General features: G+C 37.3%; 1 protein-coding gene across 13 annotated transcripts in view; it reads left to right on the forward strand.

Annotated features, from left to right (window-relative positions):
• RAPGEF6 (Rap guanine nucleotide exchange factor 6) overlaps positions 1-11,070 on the forward strand; it is a 213,019-nt gene extending 201,949 nt beyond the window's left edge. For 7 of the 13 annotated variants that reach the window (XM_081500226.1, XM_081500227.1, XM_081500230.1 and 4 more), the window contains one exon: positions 9-717. In XM_081500226.1, coding sequence (XP_081356352.1) covers positions 9-490 — 482 coding nt within the window. In that variant the 3' untranslated portion in view covers positions 491-717. Of the gene's footprint in view, positions 1-8; positions 718-2,610; positions 2,840-4,233; positions 4,740-6,702; positions 6,994-7,670 lie in introns of those variants that run through there. The other 6 variants (XM_081500219.1, XM_081500221.1, XM_081500217.1 and 3 more) reach the window with 2 other exon arrangements.
• Positions 11,071-11,865: the final 795 nt, after the last annotated feature.

Below are 11,865 nucleotides of genomic sequence, written 5' to 3' on the forward strand. Positions count from 1 at the left end.
CCCTCCAGTTGGCAGTATCCTATCTGATCACAGCATCCTGCTGCGCCTCTCAGGGTCTTCCTCATCCCCTCCCCGTGAGTCCAGCACCAACATCAGTGGCCAGAGCTGCCCCGGAATAGGTGGGGTTTACTTGCAAAAGAAAATCCTTCAGATTACCAGGAGCACAGCCAAAAGAACAGACAGGACCGAGAAGGCCACTGAGGAGAATAGAGACAGGACAAGCTGTGAGAACACAGCCAGAAAAAGAATGACATCCCCGTTTAGAAGATTTAGGGAAAGAACTCTTTCAAGGGAGAGACTAGCCAACAGCAAAAAAGAGGACGCAGATCACAATCAAGCTACAGAAAGCTGTGAGAAAGTGAAGGATGTTGGAAGCAACATCAAAGATGAGAAAGGGAGTGACCTCTTCAATTCAAATAGCCGAGGCAACAGTAACACTTTAACCTGCTTCTATACGCGATTCACGTCTAAAAGGAGAAAGACACTCTGATGAAGTTCTTTACTTAATTTTAGTGTGAAATTTGTTTTCATTTATTAATGTGAATGTAGCTTAAATTAAGTCATTTGTCAAACAAGGCTCAGGCAGCCACCTACTAAAATACTTTCTCTGAGCATTTTATGGATTAGTGTCCTCCAGCAACCAAATCGTATTCATTTAAAGTGCCTTATTTGTATGTATGTTATTTTGCTAATGTTAGTAAACTTAATACTCTCGTTTTCTGTAGTTGGCTTTATTTTCTACTGGTAACAGCAGGGTCTATGAGTGCAACCAGTAGAGGAGGCTTTGTAGGAACCAGTATTTACTTTTACATTAAAACCCCAGTAATGATCTGATCAAAAGCTTTGCCTTACATTAAGTGTGTTGCTCTTATTACTGCAACTACATTATAAGCTAAAGAGAAGTGTTTGGAAGGCAAGAAACTATATAATATCTTGTCCACATAAACTTTTTTCTTTTTAATCATCCACTTTTCATATACACTCTGGTCAAAGGAGGAGGAGATAGTCTAACCTGGCAAGTTAAAAAATAAATGGGAAACTTGTTTAAAAAAATACGGTTACTATGTCCCATTGCAGACCTCATAAATTTGAATTGCTAGAAATTGGCACAAGAATGTGTATTTTAATAAGCCTTCCAGATGATTCTTATAATTAATTATATTTGAGAAATACTGATCTAACAGACATAGGAATGCAATTATTTTTAAAACAGTAAAGCAAGTCTGTGCCCCAGGATAAAAGAATAGTGACTTTTCCTTTTGAGGAAGAATTTTTAATTTTGTTTTTAATTTACCACATCCATTTTCTTGGTCCTCTTGAAAACTGACCGATCACTTCATGAGGGACACTGAGGAATAGCAGTGATCCCATGATCAGAGAACTGGGGAGGAGTCAAATGACCAACTTGTCTTGGCCTGTCCTGTGCCTGGCACAAAGCCAAATATATAGATCACACATTTTCTGAGTCTTAATTTTTCTTTTTGAAATAGTTAATGAAACTACTTAATAAGGTTATTGATTAACACATTTTTTGATTGTTGAACTATGTGTGAGTATAGAGGCTGTAGTTTTTGAGATTTCTAGGAGTGGACCCAAAGGTCATGCACCTAATAGAACCTCATTCTCTTAGTGAACGAGAAGATAATTGCTTACTTCTTTGCGACCTACTCCTTGCTGGGATTACTACAGCATTTTCTTTTACTTCACAACAAAAGAAGTTTGGCACTTTTCTAACAGTTACCAAAACAGATGATTGCGTACATTAAGTATCACACTGCAGATTTGTTTTTGGATCCTTCTACTGGTACTCCATCTTCACCCCTTCATTCCAGAAAATGCTAAAGAAAATCTCTCTAGTTATATCTGCTGTGCAGTAAGTCACAGAACAATTTAAAACAGGTAGATGCTGGTTTTTTTCATCATACATTCTTCTAAATCTGTCAGTTCAGCTGTTTAATACTCTGCTAAATTGGTGAAGAAAAAGGAAACTAGGTATAAAAGTAAATACAAATCTAAAACAGTTTCTTTAAAAATACTAAAACAAGTGGCTTTCAGCTTGGGCAAGACTTCTTAGGTGACTAAAGCAAAGTATCTAGGGTAAGTATTTGCAGTTTGAAAAAACAAAATTGCAATTATTTCCCTTGGGTCCTAACTCCCCTTACGTACCCCCAGCCCAAGGTGGTGTTTTGAACATTTAAGTCAGGCCTTGAAATATTTTTGTTAATCATAGGGGAGGGGACATAGGGTTAAGAAGCTGAGAAGTTCAGGATGTCTTCTTTTTAATGTTCTGTAACATATTTAATGCCTCTTATTCTATTAAATGCTTGTAGCTCTGTGAGAGCCAGGGGCAGATTTACCTTTGAACTAGTTTTCTCAGTAATACTGTGTTGTAATGTTCTGTTTCTTGAATTTGGAATTAGATTGGTGCCATGAAGGTAGGTAGGTGAATGAATAGAAACTTGGCACCATTGCTTCTGCATAGATGTAAATGGACACTGATACTCACTTTATGTTTTTGCTTTTTTTAATTTTTTTTTTTATCCTCTCCCTGACCCTCCCCACTCCAGTTCACTTGTTCTGTAGTCTGATCAGCTGTCTTCTCTCATTCAGGTTATGCACTTATACCATCAGCTAAATCTGACAACTTGTCTGACTCCAGCCACAGTGAGATTTCTTCACGGTCCAGCATTGTGAGCAATTGTTCTGTTGACTCCATGTCTACAGCTCTACAGGATGAACGGTGTTCCTCCCACGCTGTGGCAGTCCCTGAATCCACTGGAGCACTGGAAAAGACAGAGCACTCCTCAGGGATGGGAGACCATAGTCAGCTTGGCCCTGGGTAAACATCCTTGCCTGTGTTCACATCACAAAACTCAAGCGAAGTGGCCACAGCAAGTAGTGCTCCCTAATTTGACCATAGACACTCCCACCAAAGGGATATCTTATATGTACTTTTTTAAGTGTTACCAAAATCACATAACTTACCTCATGTATCTTTTTGATCAATAAGAATTCAACGTGAAGATGCTATTGGTATGTCTTGCATTCTGGCTCTAAGGTTAGAGACTGCTCAAAAACAGAGTGGTTAATGGGAAGTACCCTCAAAGTGCTACACACACTGTGGACAGATTGGGAGAATAGAGCTAGTCCTTGATCCCTATTCTCGCAAAGTATGATTTGCGAATTATCATAAGAATTATCAACTAAGAAAAGTCAATCCAAAAAAAAAAAAATAATGTGAACTCTAAATTTCTATTTCAAATCAAACAAAATGGAAGTCTTCAGAAAGCATTTAGAAAGTCGACAGTAAATTGATATTGTTAAATCTGGTATACTTTAAATAGTAAAGTATTATCATATTTGTAAAGGTTTCTAAACTATGGTTCTCTAGACCTGGAATCGGCAGACTTTTTTATAAAAGTTAGTAAATACATTGGACGTAGCAGGCAGTAAGGTCTCTGTTACAGTTGCTCAACCTTGCTATTGTTGGACCACAATAGCCTCTGACAATTTGTAAACAAACAGTTTTACTGTGTCCCAGTAAAACTTTATATGCAAAAGCAGGTAGAGGCCCAGATTTGCCCTTGGACTCCACTTTGCAGTTCCTGGTCTATCCTCTATGCCAAATATCAGGACTTCACAAACCTTATCCGGGGTGAACAGGTAAAGGCCCATTTAAAAAAGTAAAAATTTTAGGCTTTGCAGACTGCATATGGTCCCTGTCTCAAAATCTTTGGAGTATTTTGTTCTATTTTGTTTAAACTGTTTAAAAATGTAAAAAACATGCTTTGCCCAAGACCATAATAAAACAGTCTTGACTGGATTTGGCCCATGAACGTAAGTTTGAGAACCCTTGTGTAATTGGGGAAGTTGCTGTTTACTTGGTACCTGAGAGACATGCTGAAAAATAAAACATGGTTCCTGTAATTGAAATTCTTAATTCTGTGTGCATGGAAAGAATCCAGCATTGTGTGACCAAGAATGAAAATGTGTAATTTTATTCAAGAAGAATTCTGAGGAAACCTTGCTAAGTATTTGAGTTTCTAGCTAAGTATCAAACATTAATGCCAGTAGAAGTTTAGTGATGATTGATTACAGTGACATTTTTTTCACAAGGTTATATGGGCATTAAGCATTTGTGATCTATGTTCTGTAGTCTCTTGTAGGCAGTGGACAGAAGACAGTTTTTCCATTAAGCCAGTAAATTACTTTTAATTGTGTATCTGATTTTAGGTGGACACTCTCAAAGCCATCTCTAATCAACAAGAGTTTAGCTGTCTCATCTTCTGTGAGCAATGAAGAGATTTCTCATGAGCACATCATTATAGAAACAGCTGATAGTGGTCGTGGAAGTTGGACTTCCTGCTCAAGCAGTTCCCATGACAACTTCCAAAGTCTTCCAAACCCCAAAGGCTGGGAGTTTTTGAACTCTTACCGACCTACCCATTTGGATGGTCCCATAGCTGAAGTTGAACCCACTGACTGTGAGCACTACAGCTGTCCTAAAGGCTGCTCTCGAACTTGTGGTCAGTGTAAAGGAAGCCTAGAGACTAATCAGATGAGACAGAGTTGGGCTTCCTCTAGTTCTCTGTCTGACACATACGAACCAAACTATGGGACAGTTAAACGGAGAGTGCTGGAGAACACCCCAGCTGAATCATCTGAAGGTTTGGACCACAAAGAGGGCATCGACCCAGTTTATAAAACTGTCACTTCAAGTACAGAAAAGGGCTTGATTGGTAAGTTATGTGTTCTTTGTCAAATCTGTGGCGTTTAGAATTTAAGTGGTAAACAGTGACCTTGGCCCAAAACTTTATTCTTGCAAAATTTCTTTCTCTTACTCTAATCTCTCTTTCCTCCCTCCATATGCAAATTATTTTCAAAAAGTTCATGATTTCTCAAGGGCTTTGGGGCAGATGTTCAAGCCATTTAAAATGAAAAGGCTGACATGAAGTAATTTAATTAAGGAGACAGGTTTATATGTCTGGTTTTGCTTTTGAGATCTTATTGGTTTCATTAAGAAATATTATTACATTACTATGCAGTAGTAATAAAGGGATTATTCTCTTTGCTACTTCATAAATTGTTTGAACCCCTCTTGCTTTGCATACATGGTTAGAAGCTTTGAATCTGATAAAACTTTTAGGTAGTACAGGTGGGGGAAAATGTGTGATAAAGAAGTCTGAAGCAGTGACTTCTCTGGTGGTCTAGTGGTTAAGACTCTGAGCTTCCACTGCAAGGACTACAGTTTCGATCCCTGGTCAGGGAGTTTAGATCACACATGCTTGTGCAGCATGGCCAAAAAAAGCAAAGAAGTCCAAAACATTTTTCATTACACTTGCCTAGTGCATATTTGTGTGCCAGCTTCTCTTTGTGGATTCTGTTCTAACTGCACACAACTTTCTTGGTGTATTCTTTTAGTATTTGCCTATCAAATACATTTTTCCCTTTCTTTCTTGAGTTACGTAAGTACTGGGACATAATAGCACCTGGTTTCTTTTGTGTGGAGTGACTACTTTGAATCAGTATTATAATCATCTCTTTTATATCATATTCATGATATCAATTGAAATTACTAAATGTAAAAGATGTGCTTTTTATAGCATATTTTTTACTCATCAAATTGCATTATACATCATTGGGTTTTTTAGTTCATTCATTTTTCCAAGGGTTTTTTTTTTTTTTTTTTTTTTTAATTAAAGCCTTTTAGGTAACCACTATACTAATACTAATATGCAAGTATGTGTGTACATGGATGTAAAATCTTTGTCTTATCTATCTTGGAAAATAGATTAAAAATGGTTTGTTGTTGTTCATTTGTAGTTGACTCTGGGCAGATCTCTTAATGTTCTTCATGCTCATGTTCTCTTCACAACCTCTCTACCCTCTCCTCACTCCATTCTCCTCAGATGGGAATGGAAATCCTTTCTGACCTTGATATTATCTGCAGATTTTACTGGTAGAGTTGTAGAAATTTCAGCATGGACAAACTTGATTCTCTAAAGGGAGGATTTTAATGATCCTTTTTAATGTAGTCTCTTCTTACTGCATATAGATTTGTGTTAGTCGCTGAGTCATTTTCGACTCTTCACCAGTCTCCTCTATCCTTGGAATTCTCCAGGCAAGAATACTAGAGTGGGTATCCATTTCCTTCCCCATGTATATAGATAGTGTTTGTAAAGTTATTTATATGCCGGCAATGACAATTTATCTACCCAAGAGTGCCAGAAAACAGTGGTTCATGTCAGAGAAAGGGAAAAATAATACTTAAGTAGAGGGCCTAAATGTTATTTCTATGAAAATCTCCCCATTTAATACACTTTAGATATTCAGGATGAATTCTTAAATGTTTCTGACTCACCTTTGGGGCTCGTGTTCCTTGAGGAATTTGTCACACACTTCTGTGATTTGCAGGCTGACCTGTGAAAGAAAGAAGTTTGTCATCAGTGTCATCTCCTTCAACTGTCTCACTCTATTTAATCTTTGTAAAACCCAATGTAATTTATGTATTTTAAACACAAATTTAAATATCAAGTTTATTAAGCTTATTAAAAAGTTTTTAATCTACTGCCATTGTGTTCAAATATGTTCATTTTGTCAGTTTTTTAAGTTCTATTTTATCATTGTAATAAGTTTTGTGGTTTTTTTTTTCCATTTCTGCTGTTTTTCATTAACATTTCCATTGCTTATTTTTCATGCCAGTGTACTGTGTCACCTCACCCAAGAAGGAGGATAGGTATAGGGAGCCACCTCCCACTCCTCCAGGATACATGGGGATTTCTTTAGCGGACCTACAGGAAGGACCCCACCTCCACCTAAAACCTCCAGAGTATAGTGTGGCAGTGCAGAGGTCAAAGATGATGCATAACAGCCTCTCTAGACTGCCACCAGCTCCTCTGAGTAGCAGCCCTGTGGCCTGTGTTCCATCGAAGATTGTAATTCAGCCTCAGAGGCATAAACTAGATGTGACTGATGCAGATAGCGAAGCAGATGGTATGTTGACAAACTACCTTAATGGCTCTTAAATAAATTGCTTAACACTTTGAATGATCTTTACTCTGGTATTTCATGTCATCAGAAATGTTTTCTTCACTGCTTTAGAAATCTCTGTTAAAAAAAAAGAAGCCTAAATATGATGGTGTGTTTTTTGTAAACAGAGAGGACAAGCTCCTTGTTTCTCTGTGCCTGGTACCCTTCTTCCAGCTCAAATGGAGTGTTCTTATATTTCAGATAGCAGCTCAGCCAAAAGGGATAATTTTAAGAGAAGACACTTGATATTGGTGGAGTTGTGTTATATATTAATGCTTGGGCACTTGAAACTCCAAGTATCACAATGTCAAATTATCTGAAGGCATGCTGTTTGATAGAGTTCCTCTTATTAGCAAAACTTGACTGACTTGACAAAGTTGGAAATAAATGAATTTTATCCTTTTAAACAGTGTAGTAATAAAGTGGTTACAAAGCACTTTTGGAATTCCAGTTGATTGTCAGCCTTCAGTGTGGTCGGTCAGAACTCAAAAATGTCGTTACGGTAAAATCTGGCCTCTGATGGGATATTTGAGAAGATTTCTTTGTTGAAATTGACTAATTTTCTAAAAGATAACTAGATTGTTAATTGATCTTTATTAATATGCGGATCTACCACTTAACTGTGTTTCTGTTGTTTTCAGAAAATGAACAGGTTTCAGCAGTGTAGCCTTTGTATCGACCTGGTTGAAGTCTACTGAAAGTCCTGGAGGAAGGAGTGGGCCGAACCATCTCGTGATTCCACAGGCTGTTGCCAGCACATAGCACGCTGCTCCTGCTGCTGACCCAAAGGTTTTGTTCACTGTACTCTGAGCAATGAGATAGCCTGAATCATGCTTCCTTTCACTTAATCCCTGCAGATGCATAGTTTCCTCAGCTATGGATGTTGTGCCTGGATACCAGTCTCTGCTTTGCACACCAGATCTGCCTTGGGACCACAGTTACTAGAACAAATTCAAACTTGAGTCCTCCCCATATATATATCACTTTAGATTTTCCTTTAACACATTATTTTTAAGATAGTAGAGTGGTAGTATTTTCAAGCCATAGCTTGGGTTAACAGACAAATTCAGAATGTCTGCCAATGCCAAGGATGTTTTTATGTATTTGAAAAGTAACTTATTGTTTGAAGTTTTGTAGTTTTGTTTGTATTTGGGAGCTCTTGTTAACTGATGTTCATGTTTGAGGCCATAAAACTGTCTCTGATCTGACCAAACAGAAGCCATCTTTACAGGATGATAATACCTTTGACTATACAGAGATGTAACCATCTATAGCACCAATGCAATGTAGGGTCTGTTTGAATGGAATAGGAATCCTTTTGTTGTTGAGATGTTAGGAAGGAAAAATACTGCCATCTGCTGGTCAGGATTTGGAAAGCCAAATGAAGCTACCATAGAGTCTTAGCAGCCTTTGGGGAAAAGGAGAGGGTGTGATGGGGTGTGTAGCAATCCTAATTTCCAAAGAATGAAATTTTTATCTTACGTAACACGTATAGAAATTCTTTCTGAAGTGAATGTCATCCTCTGTCTAACTGTAAATATAAATCCAATAAATGGAGACTGAGTTCTAGACAGTTCCACTCTGTAGGAACCTGTAACTAAAATTTTTCATAACTCATATATGGAGTTCTTTCTTAATGGATGTGTTATCGTTGGCAGTGTAATCATGAAGATCAATTTAGCTTTGTGCTAAGTGTTCTGCAGCATTCCCCACCCCCACCCCCATCTCAAAGCACAAGGCTGTTTTCAATCTTGATAAACACTGCAGCTCCCAGTTGACTGTAAGGTAAAACTCAGCATGCCAGGGTCAATGATTGGTTGAAATTTTTGTGGGGGAAAGAGGAGCTAGAATTATGGAAATGATTATTTCTTGGTTCTCACTTCAGGCCTTGAGAGGAAGGAGATATATATATATATAAAATGTATCTCCTGTTGGGCATGGCACTCTTAAATATTTAATTAAAATTTCAGTGATTGTTTACTGGATGAGACAGACTTTCTAACATCTTAAAAACTTAAGTATAATGTTTTCTATATCTTTAGTTTAAATATTTTCATTTTTTTTTTTTTTTAGTATAAAGGCAAATGAAAATTTAATAAACTTCTGTGACTACCAAAAAAACAAAAGCCAAAGCCATAATGTGCACTACCCGGATCAACTTGCAACCAAAAATAGGGTTACTTCTGAGTGGTTGTCCATATGTGAATTTATAGGATTTATTTGGCTTATGACTTCCTTTTGAAAAGTTTGTTCTTGTTTTTTCCCTAGCTCTCTCTTCCTTCTGTCATCCTCCTATTTCCTTTATTTTAAAATCATAAATCAGTTCCAACTGGTAAATGGCAGTAGTCCATCTTTTCTATCAAAATGACAGTTTCTTCGTCTTGGGAAAGATCACATGTCTGAAAAATTCCCATGGGTAAAAAATTGTAAATCGGAAACTTAAGCCTTAGAAATTTAACCCCCAGCTATGTTAGAATGAGGCTAGTTGGCTCCATAGGTATCTTGGCCCATTGGAATGGAAAGTAGCCTGGATCAAAAATCCTAATAATAGTTTGAAAGTCACACTGTAAAGGTTTGATCTATAAACAGTGGTCCTTTGATCATAAATTTTTCTTTCACTGATTTACACAATATTATTTTCATGTCCAGAACAAAACAAAGAAAGTGAAAGATATTTTTGCTATAACCATCTTTTTATCAAGTTTGGGTATTTATTCTCACCATTTTGTATCCACTCCCCAGAAAAATGTGCTGTTTGCACAGTATCTGTTTTTTTAACAGGTCTTTCAAATTGTTGTCCTTAATGTTGTCGATAATCATCTTGCACAGAGTCAGAGGCTTGTGGTTTTGGACTTGCACCTTGTAGCTGCCTTTGTTTTCCTGTAGCTTGAACTGTGAGTGTTTGGATGATCACATTGATCAGAAACTAGCCAAATGCTTTGTAGTTTGATATGTATGTATCCCTTAAAAACGTCGTGGCATTTTGATCTTTATGTTTTGATATCGGGTACATTCCTGCCTTCTCTTAGTTTGTCACATGACTAGAACAAGAGAAGCCTTAACCTATACTTGCTCCAGTTCTAAGTCCCTGTTTGTTTCTGTTTTTATGTTATGAATTTATAAGCATACTAAAGAGACTTGTGCCCTCATTGCACCACAACTCTGAATCTGCCAGGAATACTGAAGCAGTAAATCCTCGCTGCAGACTTTTGCCAAATAATGAATTTCAACAACAAAAAAATCTCTTCATAATGAAAGATATGGAGAATTAATAACTCTAATATGTACTTCCATAAAAGTTTATTGTAATTTAATAGATTATTACTTTCTCCAAATGATTACTTTCAGTATGATATTTGGGGAGAGAAAGCCTTTAAATGATTTTTTATGAGGCTGATAAGTCTGCATAACCACCTTGAAAATCTCCCAGGCTTGAAATGTGACAGTAATCATGGAGATATCCAAACCTAAGTTCTATAAAGTGTTCAAGAAGGGGAGAGTTTTCTTGTGTATTTAAAACTGATTGTTATTCTGAGATATGTTTCTAAAACATGTGATATTAAAATAGATGTATCCCTTTGGTATTACCGTAAAGGCTAGGGCAAAGGGGATAAATCTTCAGAAGTGTTACAGTACATTTTCAGATTTAAACTTGAACCCCAGTTCATCTTTAATTTTTGTTGTGCTTTTTTTAAGGCTTCTTTACTTTTGATACACAGAATGCAGTTGTACTTGACCTTTTAAAATTGAAACATGGGCTTTTATCAGCAAAAGACAAAACTGCACAGTCATAATAATCAAATAGCAATTATACTGCACAATTCAGTGATTGTAAAGTATCCTGTAACAAGCAATGTTTGTCTCCTATTTTTTGATACCTCTTAAATTTATGTCTTTTAGAAAGACAGTGCCTCTGTATGCTTTTTGTATTTTTATTGAGTGTAAATATTTGTTATATTTTTGGTTAAGAGAATGTAAAAGTACCATTTATTATCATATCTACTAATACATTGGTGGAATCAATAAAGAATCTAATCAGTCGTTTCTGCACGTTATTGCTAATGTGTGGGAGCCAGTCAAGTAATTACACCCAGTCACTCAAGAGGATCATTCTGGGACCTGCATTGGTATGAAGGCATTTTTTGTTTTTAGTCTCCAGAGAAGTTGGAATTGTCCAATTACAGGTGATATTATGGTATCTGTCAAACACCTAGCTGTTGTTCCGTTTTTTAAAAGTGTGTTCGGGAACTTCCCAGATGGTCCAGTGGTTGGGAATCCACCATGCAGTGCAGGAGACACAGGTTTGACCCCTGGTCAGGGAACTGAGATCCCACATGCCAGGGAACAGCTGACCCCGCACACCACAACTACTCAGCTCCTGTGATCCAGAGCCCGAGAGCCACCACAGCTGAAGCCCACGTGCCACAACTAGAGAGTTCATGTGCTGCAACCAAAGATCCTGCATGATGCAACTAACTGAGACCTGATGCAGCCAAATAGTTTTTAAAATGTGTATTCGACTACAAACCAACTTTTATCAGTGGCTTAAACCCTATTGGAGCTTGTTTTTCTTTTATAACAGAAGAGTCTGCTGGCGGATTCTCTCGGGCTGGTGCAGAGATTCCACATGCTACTGAGGTCTCAGGAATTCTGACATTTACACCTGAGGATGCCACCAAGTGTTTCAAGAAGAAAGGATCTGCTGGAAAGGTGCAAACATGTGTCTCTTTTGTTAGCAAAACAGCTTTTCAAGAACTCCACTTGCATAATTTCTGTTTACCTCTCGCCAGTCAAAACTGTTGTACTAAGTGTCCTTAGAGAGGCAAAGGAACGTAA

Source organism: Giraffa tippelskirchi, chromosome 6 (assembly GCF_054371585.1).
Source record: "Giraffa tippelskirchi isolate mGirTip1 chromosome 6, T2T-mGirTip1v1.2.pri, whole genome shotgun sequence".
NCBI lineage: Eukaryota > Metazoa > Chordata > Mammalia > Artiodactyla > Giraffidae > Giraffa > Giraffa tippelskirchi.